Source organism: Phyllostomus discolor, chromosome 4, assembly GCF_004126475.2.
Source record: "Phyllostomus discolor isolate MPI-MPIP mPhyDis1 chromosome 4, mPhyDis1.pri.v3, whole genome shotgun sequence".
Classification (NCBI taxonomy): domain Eukaryota; kingdom Metazoa; phylum Chordata; class Mammalia; order Chiroptera; family Phyllostomidae; genus Phyllostomus; species Phyllostomus discolor.
Window position 1 is genome coordinate 28301282 of NC_040906.2, and position 22546 is coordinate 28323827.

A 22546-nucleotide genomic window follows, 5' to 3' on the forward strand; every position below is an offset into this window, starting at 1 on the left:
AATAATACTAGATGGAAGTATTTCCAATCATTTTCAAAATTTTACCACCTTAACACATGTTTATTGCAAAGATACATTTTTTCTCTTTTTTAATTTTAAATTTATTTTTTCAATTACAGTTAACATTCAATATTATTTTGCTTTGGTTTCAGGTATACAGTGTAGTGGTTAGACAATCACATACTTTGCAGTGTTTCACCAATATTTCCAGTGCCCACCTGGCACCATACAGTGATTACAGTATTGTTGACTATATTGCCTATGCTGTACTTTATATCTCCATAACTATTTTGTAACTACCAATTTGTACTTCTCAATCCCTTCACTTTTTTCATCCAGTCCTCCAACCCTGCTTCCCTCTGGCAACTATCAGTCTGTTCTCTGTATCTATGAGTCTGTTTCAATTTTGTTTGTTCATTAATTTTGTTCTTTAGATTCCACATGTAAGTGAAATCATGTTTGTTTTCTCAGACTTACTTCATTTAGCATAATATGTTCTAGGTCTATCCATGATGTTGCAAATGGTGAGATTTCACTCTTTTTATGGCTGAGTAATACTTCATTGTATATATGTACCACCTCTTTTTTATTCACTCATCTATTAATGGGCATTTGGGGATGCTTCCATATCTTGGCTATTGTAAATAATGCTGCAATGAACATACAGGTGCATATATTCTTTCAAATTAGTGTTTTGGGTTTGTTTGGATATGTATCCAGAAGTGGAATCAGTGAGTCATAAAGCAGTTCCATTTTTAATTTTCTGAGGAAACTCTGTACTGACTTCGATAGTAGCTACACCAATCTGCATCCCCACCAACAGTGCATGAAGGTTCCCTTAAAAAGATGGTTATTTTCACATCCATTAAAATGTCACTGCCTTACTCTGAAAGGAAAAGTTAAGGAATAGATATTTTAAAATATTTGCTGGTTTACATACTGCTGACAGCCATTTGTTATCACAGAAAAGGTTAGCAAACTTGGAACATTTGTTTTTGGTACAAGCAAAATGCATGATACATCTTTTTTTTTTTAATTAAATGTATTGGGATGACATTGGTTAATAAGATTATATAGGTTTCAAGTATACATTTCTATGATACATGTTATGCATATTGCATTGTGTGCCCACCACCCAAAGTTAAGTCATCTTCTGTCACCATATGTTTGGCCCCTTTTACCCTTTACTACCCCCAACTTCTTTCCTCTGGTAACCAGCATACTATAGTCCTTGTCTATATGAATTGCAGTTTTATATCTCACATGTGAGTGAAGTCATAGGGTTCTTAGATTTTTCTGACCAGCATTTTGTTTATCATGATATTTTCAAGGACTATTCATGTTGTTGCAAATGTTGGGATTCCATCTTTTTTATGGCTGAGTAGTATTCCATTGTATATATGTACTGCATCTTATTTATCTAGTCCTCTATCAAAGTACATTTTGTGAAAATTTCTGGCCAAGATGGAAGCATAGGTAGACACACCGTGCTTCCTCACACAACCAAAAAGAAGGACAACAATTATTTAAAAACAAAAAACGACCAGAACTGACAGAAAATTGAACTGTATGGAAATCTGACAACCAAGGAGTTAAAGGAAACACATTCATCTAGACTGGTAGGAGGGGCAGAGATGAACAGCCACTCAGAGAGGACTCAGGGCAAGATGGCAGCTGGAGGACCTGGTGCAGTGGTGGCTGGTGGAATGGAAATTCTCACATTCATGTGCCGATAAACTGGGAGGAACAACTGGAGACCGAGAAAGACCTTGCCACCCAGGGCTCCAGTGTGGGGAAATAAAGCCTCAAACCTTTGATTGAAAACACTGGTGGGGGTTGAGGTGGCAACGGGAGAAACTCCCAGCCTCACAGGAGAATTCGTTGGAGAGACCAACAGGGTCCTAGAACATACACAAACCCAACCACCTGGGAATCAGCACCAGAAGGGCCCAATTTGCTTGTGGGTAGTGGGGGAAGTGACTAAAATACGGCAGAGAGTGGAGCAAGTGCCATTGTTCCCTCTTGGACCCCTCCCCCACATACAACACAGTGATGTGGGTTGTTCTGCCCTGGTGAACACCAAAGGCTCCGCCCCTTACTACATAGCAGGTGTACCAAGACAAAAAAAAATGGCCCAAATGGCCCAAAGAACAGATCAAACCTCCAGAAAAAATACAACTAAGTGACAAAGAGATAGCCAGCCTATAAGATGCACAGTTCAAAACACTAGTAATCAGGATACTCACAGAATTTGATTGAATATGGTTGCAAATTAAATGAAAAAAATGAAGGCAATGCTAAGTGAAATAAAGGAAAATGCACAGGGAACCAATAGTGATGGGAAGGAAACTGGGGCTCAAATCAATGGTGTGGACCAGAAGGCAGAAAGAAATCCGCAAAAGAATGAAGAAACAAGAATTCAGAAAAATGAGGAGAGGCTTAGGAACCTCTAGGACATCTTTAAATGTTCCAACATCCGAATTATAGGGGTACTAGAAGAAGAAGAGGAAGAGCTACAAATTGAAAATTTATTTGAACAAATAATGAAGGAGAACTTCCCCAATCTGGCAGAGGAAATAGACTGCCAGGAAGTCCAGGAAACTCAGAGAGTCCCAAAGAAGTTGGACCCAAGGAGGAACACACCAAGGCACATCATAATTACATTTCCCTAGATTAAAGATAACGAGAGAATCTTAGAAGCACAAGAGAAAAGGAGACAGTTACCTACGAAGGAGTTCCCATCAGAATGTCAGCTGATTTCTAAAAAAAAACCTTGAAGGCAAGAAGGGGCTGGAAAGAAGTATTCCAAGTCATGAAAGGCAAGAACCTACATCCAAGATTACTCTATCCAGCAAAGCTTTCATTTAGAATGGAAGGGTAGATAAAGCGCTTCTCAGATAAGGTCAAGTTCAAGGAGTATCCTGATTACTAGTGTTTTGAACTGTGCATCTTATAGGCTGGCTATCTCTTTGTCACTTAGTTGTATTTTTTCTGGAGGTTTGATCTGTTCTTTGGGCCATTTGGGCCATTTTTTTTTGTCTTGGTACACCTGCTGTGTAGTAAGGGGCGGAGCCTTTGGTGTTCACCAGGGCAGAACAACCCACATCACTGTGTTGTATGTGGGGGAGGGGTCCCCTATTATATGAAATGTTAAAGAGATTTATTATATGAAATGTTAAAAAGATTTATCTAAGAAAAAGAAGACAAAAAATATGAACAGTAAAATGACAGCAAACTCAGTCATTAACAACCACACCTAAAACAAAACCAAAAACAAACAACTAGAACAGGAACAGAACCACAGAAATGGAGATCACATGGAAGGTTATCAGCAGGGGAGTGGGAGGGGGAGAGAGGGGGGAAAAGGTACAGAGAATAAGTAGCATAAATGGTAGGTAGAAAATAGGGAGAGGGTAAGAATAGTATAGGAAATGTGGAAGCCGAAGAACTTATATGTTTGACGCATGGACATGACCTAAAGGGGGGGGGGGGAATGTGGGTGGGAGGGGGTATGCAGGGTGGAGGGGAATAAAAGGGAGGAAATGGGACAACTGTAATAGCATAATCAATAAAATATATTAAAAAAATAGAATGGAAGGCCAGATAAAGGGCTTCCCAGATAAGGTCAAGTTAAAGGAGTTCATCATCACCAAGCCCTTGTTACATGAAATGTTAAAGGGACTCATCTAAGAAAAAGAGCATCAAAACTATGAACAGTAAAATAACAATAAACTCACAACTATCAACAACTGAACCTAAAAAACAAAAACAAACTAAGCAAACAACTAGAACAGGAACAGAATGACAGGAATGGAGATCACATAGAGGGTTATCATTGGGGATGGATAGGGAGGAGAATGGGGGAAAGGGTACAGGGAATAGGAAGCATAAATGGTAGGTACAAAATAGGGGGAGGTTAAGAGTAGTATAGGAAGTGGAGAAGCCAAAGAACTTATCTGTACAACCCATGGACATGAACTAAGGGGTCGAGGGGGAATGCTGGAGGGAGGTGGGTGCAGGGCGGAGGGGAATAAAGAGGAAAAAATGGGACAACTGTAATTGCATAATCAATAAATTATATTAAAAATTTTAATAAAAAACCCTCAAAGTACATTTTTAAGAGAGAGAAACATCAATGTGTGGTTGACTCTCACATGGCCCCCACTAGGGACCTGGCCCACAACCCAGGCATGTGCCCTGACTGGGAATTGAACCAGTGACCCTTTCATTCACAGCCTGCACACGATCTACTGAGCTATACCAGCCAGGGCTCCATGAAACCTTTTATGGTCAATCCTCATCTACTTATAAAGTAGACTAAATGGTCTACTACTTAAGCTCATATAATTGGTCAGTCCAGCTAACTAGCAAACACAGTACCCTGAAAGCATGAGGGCACTCATATGAAGCCCTCTGAACATGAAACACACACTTTTCTTCAGATTATTTGCATACTGCTTAGAGTCAGCTGTATATGCATACTTTTTTACTTGTTAAAGAAAACTGCTAAATTCTAATATTTTCTCTTGCTACTCCTTGGGTCTTGCTGTGAGTGTCCTTATTTTGGGGGGACAGAAAACCACAGAGGGTGAAAAGAATCCATTGCTCTTGAGCTTAAGCAGGGAAAAAGAGGATTAAAGCAAATCTTTTTTAGAGTTAATAGCTCCATGTACCTGTAGCTTGCACAATGAATATCAAGATCTGGCTAATCAAATCAGTTACTCTTTTTCCCATGTAGAAGATCTGCGGGGAAAGAAAGAGTAAAGACAAAATCCTCTCTTCTCAGCAATTAATTTTCTTATAGTGACACTATAATTGTTTTCCACCTGCCTGTCTTCAACACTAGACTGAATTTCTTGAGGACAGGAACACTTCAAGCCAGAATCAGCACGATGCCATGCAAACGGTTATAAAAGATGTATAATGTAAGGATAGTGAGGTATCCATTAGGGCTAGGAAGTAGGAATTTCCTAGGGAAAGCATGTAGGCTAGTGGTTTTCAAAGAAAACTGGAATGGAGGGGAGTGGGTCAAAACGGTCACTGGAAAAGAAGTGCAAAACAGTGTGAGTGAATGTATGGACTTTTTAATAGATGTGCCAAGGGACTTTTATTCAGGGGATGGCCAAAAGTGACAGAGATGATAGAATTAACTAAAATCAACATTCTCAGGTTCAGGGGAAATTCTAGGTGGTGTCAGAAGGATATGAAACTGATTTATAGAACTTTTGTTCAAAGTTCCAATAGAATTTTGGCAAATAATTGGTTTGCTCATGTTGCTCTCATTGAAGAGCTCTTTTCTCAGGTGAGGAAGGAAAAGTAAAAAGGTAGTAAAATGAGGGGGAAGGTGGAGTTTTTGCCAGTTTGTTAAGGATAAATTGAGCATCAGTATTTTAAAGGTTTTTTTCCTAATTTAAGTTTGTTAAGAAGATGCACATTCAAAAAAGTAATAAAAGTATATTCAAAGTAGATGTCCATAATAAGGTTATCAAAACGTTAGAAAGCATGAGGTTCCACATTAATTATACATATAATGTACCACAGTTTGATATTTTTGTGACAGTGTAGTAATTGTCACTCAGTTATCTTAAAGTACAAATTAAATCATGTACAGGGTGGGTCAAAAGGAGATTTTAAAGTTTTAAGTATGCAAAACACAGAATTTATTCTGGTATTATTATTAATTATTGTATTATTTTCTACATGAACAACTGTAAACTTACTTTTGCCTCACCCTGTATATAAAACACATTAAGCCAGTTAGATGCAACAATGACAAATGATCCAAAATATGTGAAACAAATTTTTCAACACAACTAAGGTATCATATACTTTAAAACAAAAATTTCAGCATAACTAAGAATTTCTCATATAATTTAAAAATCAAAGAGTGATTCTTGGAAGACACAACAAAGATTTTGGGGAAGTTAATGATTATAAATAAGGTCATGTTAATTCAAGTTCAGCAAAGATTGGGGGTAAATATACTTTTTTTCAAGTTAGATTTTTAAAATTAAATTTATTAGAGTGACTTTGGTTAATAGGATCATTTAGGTTTCAAGTGTACAATTCTGTGATACATCATCTGTGTATTGTATTGTATGCTCACCACCCAAAGTCAAATCTTTCATCACCATATATTTGACTCCCTTTATCCTTTACTACCCCCTACCCCTTCCCTCTGATCACCATAGTTGTCTGTGTCTATGAGTTTGTTTTCCTTGTTAATTTTTTGTTTTCAGTTTCATGTCCCACATATGAGTGAAATCATGATTCTTAACTTTTTCTGTCTGACTTATTTCACTTAGCTTGATTTTTTCAAGATCCATCCATGATTTTGCAAATGGCAACTTTTAAGTTACATTTTTATTTTTTAAAAGACTTTATTTGTTTTTAGAGAGAGGGGAAGGGAGGGAGAAAGAGAGAGAGAGAAACATCAATGTGTGGTTGACTCTCACATGGCCCCCACTAGGGACCTGGCCCGCAACCCAGGCATGTGCCCTGACTGGGAATCAAATTGGTGGCCCTTTGGTTCTCAGCATGTGCCCAGTCCACTGAGGCACACCATCCAGGGCTTAACTTATGTTTTTAATAGGCAATTTTTCTTTATTCCCTTTGCCTCTCCCCTCCATCCCCCCTTCCCCTTTCTCTTTACTTTTAAAAACTATATTAAAATGTCTTACAGTTTTTAAAAGCTAACCATTGTGTGTAACAACTAAAGCCCTTAGAACAAAGTTAAATAGCAATCCACTAACAACTAAAACCCCCAAACCATCTGTTCATTGCTTCATTCCAGTACACTATTACAAAGGATTAAATTCCAGTTCTTTTCTTGACTGATAAGGGAAAGAATATTGGGATAACTTGCACGTAGAATCACTACATTTGTAGGATACAGTACCTAGTCCACATCAGGTTAACTGGAATGTCATAAGAATGGTCTTTTTTTTTAGTTAGCAAGAACTCATTGTGCTACTATGTACTTTTCTCCTTTGTTTCTCTGCTAACTTATTGATAAACTTATTGAGGGTAAGGATGAGTTTTCTAATCATATTAACATCCCACTTCCTAATGTAGTACCTAATACTTACTAGATGCTCAGAAAATTGAAGTAAACTTTTAGTTATGTTCTTTGCCTTCTAAAGTCTTAATTCATTTACATTGTAGATGCTGAAAAAAACTCCTAAAGGATCTGAAAGTAATGAACTGAAAGTAACACCTGGAACAGCAAATTTAGTGCCTTTTGGGGATGTGGTATGTATGACCAATCCTTAATAAACCTGTACAAGTTATTTCTTATTTTACATTAAGACTAGTTAATGTTTATTATTTGGTAGTGAAAAAGTATGTATAAAAACTGGTACTCACTGATGACATATTCATCAGTTTTTCATTTCTATGAATCAGAAAAGCATTCTGATAATCAGTGAAATTATGGAAACCATCCTGATTCACAGAAAAAAAAGCTTTCTATATTAGGTATTATTTGGGATTTCCAAATTCAAGTTACATAAGAATCACCTGAAATAATTTTTAAAATCATTGATTCTTGGGCCCAACCTAAGGTCTGCTAACTTAGAATTTGAGAACAGGGTGTAGGAATCAGTATTGTTATTGAGCTCTTCAGGTTATTGATTGTATTTATTGTCAGATTTATGAACCTTTGAGCTATAGTTTGAAAATTGACCCTATACCTGTCTTTCATTTAAAATACAATAAACCAGCCCTGGCTGGCGTAGCTCAGTGGATTGAGCGTGGGCTGCGAACCAAAGTGTCGCAGGTTGATGCGTGGGTCACTGGCCAGTAGTGATCACGGAACGCTGTGGATGGCTCATTGAAAACACGAGAGAAAAAACATGCACAGAGACAAACTAGTTTCTGTGGAGAAGTAGGGACAAAACGGCCACCCCGTCTAGTGGGGAGCACGCCAATTTACCATCCAAACCTGCTTTTATTGAGCTCGTTTTGCATAATAATTTAAGTACAGTACTCATTACGAGGAAGTAAGGAACCATAGAGAACAAGGAACTCTGCCGGTATATTTTGAGTCGGGGTCAAAGAGCTGTAAGACTTTGAGGAACAAACTAACTTCCTCCTTGGACCCCTCTCATTCAACTGAGAGCATTCTAAACAAAGGAGGTTTCACAGTAATTTACATATTCTTTCTTAGGCCTGATCACCCGGGGAGTCCGCCCTTTTCAGCACAGAGCTGCGCCACCCTGTCATTGTTTCAGGCTTAGGTGGAGCACAGGAACTAAGGCAACCAAGAGATAAGGGGATTTTCTCCCAGACGATGAGAACTCAGGGTATGTCAAAGCCGAGGAGCAAGGGTCCATCACCCCCTTTTGCTGCAGCCCCCAAAGTCCTTCTTTTGGGGGGCCTCCCAAGTGATTGTGCCTGTCTTAGGCCGTTCCCCCCTTGGGGAATCTTACCCATCTTTGGCCAACCGACCAAGCTTTGGGGCTCAGTTATGAATGAAGCAGCAGAAGCAGTGTTCCTGCTAGGGAGATAAGCTTTTGTCTCCTTGCTGGCTTACGGTTCCAAGGGCATTCCCTTAGCCTTAGCCTAGGTGGGGGTTACAGCTTCTGATACCAGGCAGGGTGGTTCCCAACAGGAGGTTCGATTCCCAGCCAGGGTACATGCCTGGGTTGCAGGCCATAACTCCCAGCAACCGCACATTGATGTTTCTCTCTCTCTATCTCCCTCCCTTCCCTCTCTAAAAATAAATAAGTAAAACCTTTAAAACAATAAAATAAAATACAATAAGCTTCAGAAACAAAAATCAAACACATACACAAAAACACCCAGGTAGGACCTAATATCTAGGCTGAGGACCAGACCTAATATCTAGGCTGAGGACCAGAAAAATCCATTTTCTCTTTTGGGTGCTACAGAGCATAGGATGTGAGGATCTGTGTACATTTAGAGCTTTCGAATACTGTGGTATTGTTTTATAGTTATCTTTTTTCTCTGAACACTGTGAGAATAGTAAATGGCTGTGAAATAAGAGTTTCTCTTATTCTTCTTCTCTAGCTCCTATCATATACTAACACATTCTCTTGATTAAAAGCCATGATTAATTTAACACTTCCTTTTGGGGGAAATAGTAAGGCTATATTAATGTATACATTTCTGTTTTTACAAAATGGTCATGGTGTGCATTTATCTATATAATCATGTAACTTTTTCTTTCTTATATCGCAATCAAAATTAGCATATAAGTCTTCACTGTTGGAATCTAAACTTACAAACGATTCTTTGAAATCATTTTTGTCCATAAGCAATTATGCATGTCATTATGTTGACATACTAATTTCTGTAACCCATACTCTTGAATATGACTTCTATTACTTTTTAGAATTGACATTTTGAAAACCATTCTGGTTTCACTTTCTAACTGACATTTTGAAAACCATTCTGGTTTTACTTTATAAAAGTTAAACTAACTTTACAGTTTGTATTTTCTTATTTGAATTACATGTTGCTAGATTGAAAAAGCTTCTCTTAAAGGTCCACTGGAAGTTTTTTTTTTTTTTTTTAAGATTTTATTTATTTATTTCCAGAGAGAGGAGAAGGGAGGGAGAAAGAAAGGGAGAGAAACAGCAATGTGTGGTTACCTCTCGCGTTCCCCCAACTGGAGACCAAGCCTGCAACCCAGGTGTGTGCCCTGATTGGGAATCAAACCAGCAATCCTTTTGTTCCCAGATCAGCATTCAACTCACTGAGCCATACCGGCGAGGGCTCCACTGAAGGTTTTTGACAGAACAATATTTGGCATGTAACTGATAGATCTTCCCAGTGCAGGATTTAGTCTCACCATTTTCTCTTTGAAAGTTCTGTGATTTCTTATGATGTATTTGTCAAGGTTTGCACATGTGTAAACAATGATAACTACATCACTACCCACTACTCCTGTTTCTATTACTTACATCTTATTTTCAGGAAAAAAAAATGTGAAAAGTCTGTGTCCTGAAATTGGACATAAAAAAGTGCTTTTGTGACTAGCTTTCTGGGTGCTTTCCTGTTTTAAATGTTTGAGAGTGTTGGGGATTGACATGGCTATTGCTTTTGGCCGCAGATGGGTCTCAGATTCTGTGGCAATATTTGTTATCTACAGTATGTGAAAGGTCGTTATTATATTTTTTAGTGTTAAATTTTTTTCTATATTTGAATAGAAATTCTCTTTTCTATATTATATAAATATATTATGTAAAAGTATAAAAAAGTATTCAAATATAAGGAAAATTAAGGTTGCTGCCCATGGCTTCATGTTGAGATACTTTGCAGGCAGGCAGTGATTTGCATTGGATAGAATTATAGCCATACTTTCTTGTTCTACTGTCCTATGTACAACCCAGTTTTAAGAAATAAACAATGATTTATGGAATCACCTATGGCAATACCACTTAAAATCCTTCCCAGATTGTATAATAGGCATTACTCCCCCCAACTTTGAATCTGAAAATCTTTCAAATTCTTTCCTTTACCTTAATATTTCATACTTATATTTCCTTAAGAAGTAGACCATAATATTTTCTTCTTTAGGATTTCATCATTCAGATACAGTATTCTTTTAATTAAATAGTGAATGCTAACCTCTTTTTCTGTATTGTTATCAAAACAATTACATTTAAAAATACTGTTGGGCCACTTATTTTGTTTCATAATGCTTAATATAATATTGCTGTTACTTTACTCTTTAAAAAAAACAGACATGGCTAAACATATTTGGCTAATTGCATATTACTTTTAAATGTTTCTGTATTCACTGTATATTTAATTTAATGGTTAAACACAAGACACAATTTTCTCTAACATTTAGAAACACCTTGTATAAGAGAAAATGAGTATTTCACAGTCCTTGGCATATTATAGTCAATGAATGATTGTTGAATGAATAAAATGGTTTTAAGACACTGGATAAAAACTCTTATCTCAAGGAAGGTATATTTCTTTTTTTTTTTACTTTTATTTATTTATTTTTAGAGAAAGGAGAAGGGAGAGAGGAAGAGAAGGAGAGAAACATTAACGTGTGGTTGCCTGTAACATGCCCCCTATTGGAGACCTGGCCCACGACCCAGGCATGTGCCTTGACTAGGAATTAAACTGGCTACCCTTTGATTCGCAGTCTGGTGCCCACTCCTCTGAGCCACACCAGCTAGGGCCATATTTCTTATTATTATATGTAAAATGCTACATTTTACCACTTCTAACCTAATATAAAATATAAATACTTCAAAGAGTGATTATGGATTTAAGTTGGTAATGAACTATTGTTTTGCTTTATAGTCTTTTTTTTTCATTTTAGGTTTGTTTTAAACAAACCCTGCCTATTTTTCTTCTGTATTTCTGCTTTCTGGTGTTTTCCAATCATTAGAGATTTCTAATGAGAAACAATATTTCTAATGAGAAAGACTAACAAAGTGAAGCTTTTAAAAAATATGTAGTTTGTTGTAGAGTAAAATAGAAGTAAAGTTAACTTAAAAAATTCAATTCACTGTGTTTTTATTTTGTTTGTTGTAGGTTGGCTGTCTGGCTATTCATCTAAAGAGCTGCAGACATTTTGCACCTCATAGTATCCTTTTTTTTAAATTTAAGAACCATGCTATGATCATCTATCACTGTTTCAGTTACATGTTACTGCATTACAAGACACTCTCTTAAGACTTAATGGCTTCAAACATTAACTACCTCATTATTAATCACTATCTATGCATTCACTAGGTAGTACTTCTGCTTCATTATGACCACTGAGGTTCAGAGAGCTGAAATATCTGAAATGGCTCATTTATGTGTCTGGTGCTTCAGTAAGACTGCCTGGGAGACTGGGCTCAGCTGGTATACCGAAATGGGTTGACCTTTCTCTCTTTCCATGTAGTCCCAGGGTCTTGACTTTTATTATTTTTTTCTGTACTCATTTTAATTTTAAAAATATATTATATTAAAATATTATTTATTTTTATTACCGAAGTTTTTGGTGTCCCTTTAAATTTTGCACCCTGGCTAGTGTCTCTCTGACCCCTATCCTAGTCCCAGCCCTGGTCATGTCCATTGTGTGTTTGAGCAGTCACAGACCCAGCCAAGGTTTAAGAGCAGAGGAAAATAAACTCCACTCTATGATGTGGAGAATGATAAAAGATTTTCAGCCATCTGTCACCCACCTCGGTCACCATATAAGTTAAGGGAAAAATATGTACCTTCTTGGAATATATAGTGCTAATTTATTTATCAATAATAACAACTGTGCTTCTCTTAAACATTATGTAAAGGATTTGTCTCAGGACCTTCAAATAAGCTTAATACCTATAGATTTATCACCATGATAGATTTATCATGGCATTAACCCAGCCTCAATTTGAAGACTTGGTGTTCCTTTTTTATATAAATTAATTAGTGAAGAGAATTCTTTATGAAGAGATTTTTTAAGATAGTTAGATCATAAAAACAAAATTGTTTTAATGCATAGAGTGCTATGAAAGGTAAAAATGCAGGCCAATATAGTATAAATGAAGTACATAGTGAAATAAATTAGAGTGGAATGCTGCTTTAACTTTTGTTGTCTTAAAATTAAAAATAAATTATCTTCAAATGACATATTTTTGAAGTTCTATATAATTATACTTAGAAAAAATTTTTCACTTATATTGTAAATGTTAATTCACCTTAAAATATAGAAAAATTGCAAAAGATTTATAATGGAAACATGAGGATAAAAATATGATAATTGATCTAAGGAAAAACAACCTTTTCCTCCTTATATTATAGCTAACTGAATTGATGGGCAAAAATATATTTATCATAAATGAATAAAGCTCAATAATGAACTTTTTCATTATTTAACATGCTCTACAATTACCTGTCTATTTATTTGGTTGATTCTTAGGTTTTGGCCTGCATTATTTAATGGATTAATTTTATAATGTGCTATTGTTCAATTACAACAAAATTTGCTTCCTAAATACTTATTTTTTTCAGTCGATTTGCAGCATTGCAATACTTTTTGCATTCGAATCTTTATAAACAATGTTGTGAAATGTACAAAAATGTCTAGGTTGATATCCGAAAAGACACGATTTAGCAATGATAAAAAGAAAACTATAATTAAGTTTGATGAAGTGAAGTATTTTTCTGTACAGGTAATGTTAAAGTTCTCTTCTAGATATAAGAATAAATTTGTTTCAAATATGCTAATTAATTGTATCATTTGGGGGGATAGGAAAGAAACAAAAGGAGTACCTATTTACTTGATATTTTACAGTATTCTATTTATGTATTTTAAACTAATTAATGTTCTTTTTAAAAAATGAAGAGCTTACTATAAAAAGCACACTCTTATTGGTCTTTTTCCCTGAGATCTTACTGTCTCTTGTTTATCACACATGCATTTTTCTCTGGCTTGCTCTTCTTTTCTCATCTACCATCTCCACCTTGGCTTAGTCAGTTTGGGCTGCTATAACAAATTACTGTAGATCAGGGGCTTAAACAACAGAGGTTTATTTCTCACCTTTCTGGAGAAGGGGAAGCAAGATCAAGGTGTTGGAAGATCCAGTGTCTGGAGACAGCTTGCTTCCTAGTTTGCTAATAGCCATCTTCCTATTGTTACAGTGATATGGCAGAGAGCAAAGAGAGATCATCTTTTTTGTGTGTGTCTTCTTATAAGGGCACTAGTCCAAATTACCTCCCAAACACCCTACCTACAAATACCATCACATTGGGGATATAGGATTCAACAAACAAATATTGAGAGGACACAGACATTCAGTTCATTGTACACCATTTCTTTTTTCTTATCTTCCCCCCTCTCCTTTTTTCTCATATAAAATCTCTCCAATTATTTTTGCATGGATTAATCTCTTCAGTCCTTATAACAATCCCCTCAATATATACACTCTTATTAGCATCAACAAAATGAAAGCACAACCTACAAAATGGGAGAAAATATTTGCAAATCATATGTCTGATAAGAAATTAGTATCCAAGTGTATATAAATAATAAAGAACTCATACAATTTAACAAAAAAGTAATCCAATTAAAAATGGTCAGAAACTTCTGGCCAAGATGGAGGCATAGAAGGTATACTTTGCATCCTCACACAGCCAAAAGAAGAACAACAACAAATTTAAAAACAAAAAATGACCAGAACTGCCAGAAAATCAAATTGTATGGAAGTCTGACAACCAAGGAGTTAAAGAAGAAACATTCATTCAGATTGGTAGGAGGGTTGGAGAAAGGCAGCTGGGGCAGAGAGGAAATGCAGCAAGGTGGCAGCTGGAGGACTGGGCATTCCCACACTCGCATGTGGATAAACCAGGAGGAACAACTGGGGAGCGAGACAGACCACACAACCCAAGGGTCCAGTGCAGGGAAATAAAGCCTCAAAACCTATGAGTGAAAAAACCTGTGGGGGTTGAGGCAGCAAGGAAAACTCTCAGCCTCACAGGAGAGTTTGTTGGAGAGACCCACAGGGTCCTAGAAGGTACACAAACCCACCCACCCAGGAATCAGCACCAGGAGGGCCCACTTTGCTTGTGGGTGGTGGGGGAAATGACTAAAAGCCAGCCCAGAGCCCATCAAGCAGCATGGTTCCCTCTCAGACCCCTCCCCCACATACAGCACCACAACACAGCAAAGTGGGTTGCCCAGCCCTGGCAAATACCTAAAGCTCCTCCCCTTACTATGTAACAGATGCCCTGAGAAAAAAAAATATGGTCCAAATGAAAGAACAGATCAAAGCTCCAAAAATAGAACAAAGTGAGGAAGATATAGCCAAGTTATCAGATGCAGGGTTCAATACACTGGTAATCAGGATGCTCACAGAAATGGTTGAGTATGGTCGCAAAACAGAGGAAGAAGTGAAGGCTATGCAAAGTGAAATAAAAGGAAATGTATAGGGAACCAACAGTGAGAGGAAGGAAACCAGGACTCAAATCAATGTTTTGGACCAGAAGGAATAAATAAACATTCAACCAGAACAGAATGAAAAACAAGAATTCAGAAAAATGAGGAGAGGCTTAGGAACCTCCAGGACAATTTTAAATGTTCTGACATCCGAATCATAGGGGTGCCAGAGGAGAAGAGGGTGAGCAATAAATTGAAAATTATTTGAAAAAATAATGTAGGAGAACTTCCCCAATCTGCCAAAAAAAAAAAAAAGACTACCAGGAAACCCAGGAAGCTCAGAGAGCCCCAAAGAAGTTGGACCCAAGGAAGCACACACCAAGGCACATCATAATTACAGTACCCAAGATCAACAATAAGGAGAATCTTAAAAGCAGCAAGAGAAAAGGAGACAGTTACCTACAAAGGAGTTCCCGTGAGACTATCAGCTGATTTCTCAAACCTTGCAGGCAAGAAAAGGCTGGAGAGAAGTATTCAAAGTCATGAAAGGTAAAGACCTACATTAAAATGATCTATACAGCAAAGCTATATTTCATTTAGAATGGAAGGGTAGACAAAGTGCTTCCCAGATAAGGTCAAGTTAAAGGAGTTCATTATCACCAAGCCCTTATTACATGAGATGTTAAAGGACTTATCTAAGAAAAAGAAGATGATCAAAAATACAAATAATAAAATGACACCAAACTCACAACTATCAACAAATGAACCTAAAAAATACAAAACCAAAAGCAGGAGCTAAGATGGCGTTGGAGTAGGAAGGAGCAAATTCGGCTTCCCTCTGCTAAGGGGAGAAAATCCTGACTGACCTATGGAGTAGAGAAGCAAGCAACCAACATACTTCAGCATATGTGAAAGTAGGGGACCAAGAATTGTGGCAGAACCGAAAAACTGGACCCTAAGAAGAGTGCTGCAACAAGGTAGAGTCCCAGGCACCAGCACAGGGTCCAGGGGCTGCAGCCCCAGGCCCAGTGCACGCTGCTGGGTTTGCCACAGAGTCCTTGGGAGACAGCGGGACAACTGCTCCCTCCCCAGCCAAACAAGGTCTGAGCAGCACTGGGAGGAATCCAGGTGCTAGCAAACACACAAGGGCTGTGAGCACCTTTGGAGGCTGTGGACACCGGAGGGGCTGGGTCGTGCAGTAGGCCCTGATCCCCGCAGTCACTGGTCTGGCTGGAGAGTTTGGCAGTGGGAGAAGCCAGGCCACTGTGTGGAGTGGCAGGCTTCAACAGGAGGAATTTCTCAAGAGGAAGGAGTGAGTAGACAGACACTGTTTGGGGAATTCTTCTAAAGTGATCAGTCACTCCAGCCTCCCTACTACCCAGCCATGGGCTGAGTGCGCACATGCAGGGAGACCATCCCCACACCCCAGTCCACAGCAGTAACCCTGGGGAAAGACCTGATTCCCACACCCAGGGCACAAGGCTGAGGAGCCACGTTAGCTTCCCAGACAGCTCGGTAGCCAGGGCGAATGCCACTGACCGGAGGAAGAAAAGCCATACCAATCACCCCTCAGCCTGATGCAGCCAGCAAGAGCAGAAAAACCGGTTTGGCCAAGAGGCTTTTTAATTTGATTCTATTTTTTAACAATTCTTAATTTTTAAATTTGTATTGCTTTTATTCTCTTTTGACTTCTTTTTTCCTCTTGCTCCTGATTTCTTGTTTTATTCCTTCCTCCTTCCTTTCCTCCAATTTTATCTCTTCTTTCTTCCTTCATCTGCCTTTTCTATTTTTATTTTTTTTAAATTTTTTCTAAATACCTAAAAGTGAGACAAAATCCTGGATCTGTGAAAAGACCAAAGTTGAACCCAAAGAAAGGGCATCACAACAGATGGGACAGATTTCACTCTGCTATTACAGAGAACCTGCAAGTTATTGCATATTTGTATTATTATTATTTTTCTAGTATTCTTACATCTTTTTAAAATAGTATTTTTGTATCCCTCTTCTTTTTGTATAGTCTGCTTTGCTAGGCTGGATATATTGTATGACCTGACAGCTTTCCCCTGATATCTCTTTCCATACTGTATTGCTAATCTACTGTCCTTTAACTCACCCGTGTCCCATTAGCACCCTACTCGAGGTTCTGTACTCCCTATTCTTGTTACCTAGATCTCATAGATTCTGTCATATGATTGTTGCCCTAATATTATTGTAAATAATTGCTGTTCCATGCAATTGTAATTACTTCACAACACCCCTCCCAGATCTTAGACCATTTCAAAGTTTCCTGAACTCTATTACTGTAGTGGTTAACTCTATTCTCTCACACACTACACCTATTTACTATCCCTTACTCTCACGTTACCTCAGAATCTGACCTCCCACAACCTCCCTGCTTTATAGATCCAACTCACAATCCTTCCTTTCCCAACAAGAGTCTTATCTTCTTTCCATCCTTTTTAAAAATCAGCTAGCTGGGTGGAAAATCACAGTTAACACTATACATAGGCAAAGGATCTCCTATCTCTTCTCTACTTGCTGCTACTGGAAATATCATAGAATACTCTCTTGCTGTCTTAAACCATTTTGCCTTCCCCCTCCAACTGATGACAAAAAAGAATAGGTGGAGGCGGTGAACACCAGGATACACACTGGAAAAGGAAACCCAACAACAAAGGAACCACTAACAGATAACAACAGAAGAAGGTGAAGGAGGGAGTGGTAACCACACAAACCTCAATCCAGGACCTATCTGGAAATACAACTAAACAGTAAAGACAGTACCCAATACAAACAACTGAACAAGAGCAAGAGAGAATTCTTTAAACCTTATACACACGGAAGAACCAGCTTCAACACAACCTGACCTCACCAGCACAACAAAATACAAGAGGTGGTGGTCAGAGTGACCCTCATTTAACCAGCTGGTGGGAAGGAACCACCAAAGAAAGACACAACAAAAATCAAAACCCAAAGGCAAACACAAAGCCAACTTAAATGACAGCCCAAGACCAGTGAGCTTGGGAGATCAAGGAAACTGGACCACTGAAACTCATTGCTATTCTACTAAAGAAGTTCACACCACAAACCCAGGGGGCCAGAACAGATCAACTTAAGAAGCTGAGGTTAACAAGAAGACTCCCACAAACAATGAGAAAACAAACAAACAATCCCCAAATGAAGGGAAAGGAGGAAGCCTCAGAAAGAATGCTAAATGAAATAGAGGCAATTCAACTAGCAAATATTGAGTTCAAAGCAATGATTGTCAGGAAGCTCAATGAACTCACAATGAGCTACCAGAAACTACAGGGAAGCTACAATGAACTCACTGAAAACTACATCAACATGAAAAAGGAAATAGAAACTCTCAACAAGGGCCAAGAGGAAATGAAGAATACAATTTCTGAACTGAAGAACACAGGAGTAAAGGAATGAAGAACAGGACTGATGAAGCAGAAGATCGGATCAGCGAGCTAGAGGACAAAGTAGAAGAAAACACCTAGAAAGAGCAAGAAAAGGAAAAGAGGCTCAGAAGGAATGAAGAGGGATTAAGAGAAATGCAAGACAATATGAAACATAATAATATCCATATAATAGGGATACCAGAAGGAGAAGAAGAAGAGCAAGAGATAGAAAACCTATTTGAAAAAGTAATGATGGAAAACTTCCCTAATTTGATGAGAGAAAAAGTCACACAAATCCAGGAAACACAGAGAGTCCCAATCAAGAGGAACCCAAAGAGGCCCACCTCATGACACATCATAATTAAAATGGCAAAATTTCAAGACAAAGAGAGAATATTAAAGGCAGCAAGGGAAAAACAGGAAGTAACATACAAGGGAGCCCCAATAAGGCTAACAGCTGACTTCTCAATGGAAACACTTCAAGCCAGAAGAGAATGGCTAGAAATATTCCAAGTAGTGAGAACCAGAGGTCTGCAACCAAGGCTACTTTACCCAGCAAGGCTCTCAATCAAGATAGAAGGCCAAATAAGAAGCTTCCCAGACAAAAGAAGTGTAAAAGAATATACCTCCACCAAACCAGCTCTGCAAGAGATGCTAAAGGGACTGCTTTAAGAAAAGAAAGGAAAACAGAGAGAGAGAGGAACACATGTACATAAAAGGCAATGAATAAGTACCTATCAATAATAACCTTAAACATAGATGGATTAAATGCTCCAATCAAAAGATATAAAATAGCTGATTGGATAAGAAAACATGACCCACACATATGCTGCCTACAAGAGACCCACACATATGCTGCCTACAAGAGACCTCAGGATAAAAGATCTGCACAGGCTGAAAGTGAAGGGCTAGAAACAAATTTTCTGAGCAAATGGACAGGGAAAAAGAAAAGCCGGGGTAGCAATACTCATATCTGACAAAATAGACTTCCAAAAAAGGGCCATAAAGAGAGACCCAGAAGGTCACTTCATAATACTCAAGGGAAGAATCCACCAAGAAGACATAAATATTGTAAATATATATGCACCCAACATAGGAGCACCCAAATACATAAAGGAAAATCTTAGAGGACTTCAAGAAAGATATGGACAGCAACACAATTATAGTGGGGGATTTTAACACCCCACTATCAAAAATGGACAGATCTTCCAAACAAAATATCAACAAAGATATTGTAGCATTGAACAATACCCTAGATGAAATGGACTTTACTGATATATACAGAGCCCTCCATCCCAAAGAAGCTAAATACACACTCTTTTCTTTTTTTTTTTTTAAAAGATTTTATTTATTCATTCCTAGAGAGGGAAGGGAGGGAGATGAGAGAGAGAGAGAGACAGAGAGAGAGAGAGAGATCAATCATCAATGTGCGGCTGCTGGGGGTTCTGGCCTGCAACCCAGGAATGTACCCTGGCTGGAATCGAACCTGGGACACTTTGGTTCCCAGCCCGCACTCAATCCACTGAGCTACGCCAGCCAGGGAGACACTCTTTTCAAATGTACACAGATCATTTTCAAAGATTGACCACATGATAGGACACAAAACAAGCCTCAACAATTTCAAGAAAATTGAAATCATACCAAGCATTTTCTTGGATCACAAGGGACTGAAGCTAGAAACCAACCCCAAGGAAAGAAACCCAAAACACTCAAATTCATGAGATTAAATAGCATGCTATTAAACAATGAATGGGTCGAGAATGATATTAGGGAAAAAATCAAAAGGTTTCTGGAAACAAATGAAAACGAACTCACAACAACCCAAAACTTATGGGACACAACCAAGGCAGTCCTGAGAGGGAAGTTCATAGCAAAAGAGGCCCACCTAAAAAAGTTAGAAACATTTCAAACAAACAACCTAACCCTACGTCTACAAGAACTCGAGGAACAACAACAAAGACAGCCCAGAGCAAGCAGAAGGAAGGAAATAACCAAGATCAGAGCAGAATTAAATGACATAGAGACTAAAAGCACCATTCTAAGGATCAATGAATCGAAGAGCTGGTTCTTTGAAAAGATAAACAAAATCGACATGCCTTTAAGTAGACTCATCAAGAAAAAAAGAGAGAAGACCCAAATAAACACAATCAGAAATGAAAGAGGAGAGATTAAAACAGATACCACAGAAATACAAAGGATTGTAAGAAATTACTACACAGAACTGTATGCCAAGAAATTTGAAAACCTAGATGAAATGGACAAATTTCTAGAAAAATATAATCTTCCAAAACTCAATGAAAAAGAGGCAGAAAGCCTGAGCAAACCAATAACAGCAAAAGAAATTGAAGCAGTAATCAAAAAACTCCCAACACACAAAAGCCCTGGACCAGATGGTTTCACAGGAGAATTCTACAAAGCATTTAAGGAAGAGCTAACCCCTATCCTTCACAGACTATTTCAAAAAATCCAAAATGATGGAAGTCTCCCAAACTCTTTTTATGAGGCCAACATCATCCTAATTCCAAAACCAGATAAAGACACAACAAAGAAAGAAAACTTTAGGTCAATATCGCTGATGAACATTGACACTAAAATCCTCAACAAAATACTGGCAAACTGCATCCAACAATACATTGAAAAGATCATACACCATGACCAAGTGGGATTCATTCCAGGGATGCAAGGATGGTACAATATTCGCAAATCAGTAAATGTAATACATCACATAAACAAAAGCAAAGACAAAAACCACATGATCATAGCAATAGATGCAGAAAAGGCATTTGATAAGGTACAGCACCCATCATGATAAAAACACTCAGCAAAGTGCGAATAGAGGGAGCATTCCTCAACATAATAAAGGCCATATATGAGAGACCTATGGCGAACATCATACTCAATGGGCAAAAATTAAAATCTTTTCCACTAAGATCAGGAACAAGACAAGGCTGTCCACTTTTACCACTTCTATTCAATATAGTACTGGAACTTTTAGCCACAGTGATCAGACAGGAAAAAGAAATAAAAGGCATCCAAATTGGAAAGGAGGAAACAAAACTGTCACTGTTTGCAGATGACATGATAGTGTACATAGAAAATCCTATAGACTCCACAAAAAAACTGCTTGACCTAATAAATGAATTTGGCAAAACAGCGGGATACAAAGTCAATATCCAGAAATCAAAGGCATTTCTGTACACCAACAATGAAACAGCAGAAGCAGAAATCAAGGAAAAAATCCCATTTGAAATAGCAAAAAGAAAAATAAAATACCTAGGAATAAACTTAACCAAGGAGGTAAAAGACCTGTATTCAGAAAACTACATAACCCTGAGGAGAGAAATCAAGGAAGACACAAACAAATGGAAACATATACCGTGTTCATGGATTGGAAGAATTAATATCATCAAAATGTCCATACTACCCAAAGCAATTTACACATTCAATGCAATTCCTATTAAAGTACCAATGGCTTATTTCACAGACATAGAACAAACACTTCAACAATTTATATGGAACCATAAACGACCCCAAATAGCTGCTGCGAATTTGAGAAAGAAGAGTAAAGTAGGAAGGATCGCAATACCTGACACTAAACTATACTACAAGGCTGCTGTAATCAAAACAGCCTGGTACTGGCATAAAAACAGGCACATGGACCAATGGAACAGAACAGAGAGCCCAGAAATAAACCCAAGTCTCTACAGTCAATTAGTATTTGACAAAGGAAGCAGCAACATAAAATGGAATAAAAATAGCCTCTTCAACAAATGGTGTTGGGAGAACTGGACAGCTACGTGCAAAAAAATGAAACTCGAGCACCAATTTACACCTTATACAAAAATAGATTCAAGGTGGATAAAAGACTTAAATATAAAGTGTGACACCATTAAAGTCCTAGAAGAGAACGTAGGTAGGAAAATCTCAGGTATTTCACGCAGAAAGTTTTTTACTGACATGTCTCCTGGAGCAAGGGACATAAAGGAAAGAATAAACAAATGGGACCTCATCAAAATTAAAAGCTTTTGCACAGCTAAGGAAAACAGTATCAAAATAAAAAGAGAACCAACTGTATGGGAAAACATATTTGCTAATGATACCTCAGACAAGGGTTTAATCTCCAAAATATATAAAGAACTTACACGACTCCACTCTAAGAAGACAAGTAACCCAATTAAAAAATGGGCAAAGGACTTGAACAGACACTTCTCCAAGGAGGACATACAGAAAATCCAAAGACACATGAAGCGATGTTCAATATCGCTAGCCATCAGAGAGATGCAGATTAAAACCACAATGAGATACC

The 22546-nt window shown here is 37.8% G+C and overlaps 1 protein-coding gene across 1 annotated transcript in view; it reads left to right on the forward strand.

Moving 5' to 3' along the window:
* Positions 1 to 7164: 7164 nt before the first annotated feature.
* C2CD6 (C2 calcium dependent domain containing 6) overlaps positions 7165 to 22546 on the forward strand; it is an 89856-nt gene continuing 74474 nt past the window's right edge. Inside the window, exons 1-3 of the mRNA XM_036022572.1 lie at positions 7165 to 7251; positions 11521 to 11572; positions 12973 to 13133. Of these exons, the coding sequence (XP_035878465.1) occupies positions 7165 to 7251; positions 11521 to 11572; positions 12973 to 13133 (300 nt within the window). The remainder of the gene's footprint in view (positions 7252 to 11520; positions 11573 to 12972; positions 13134 to 22546) is intronic.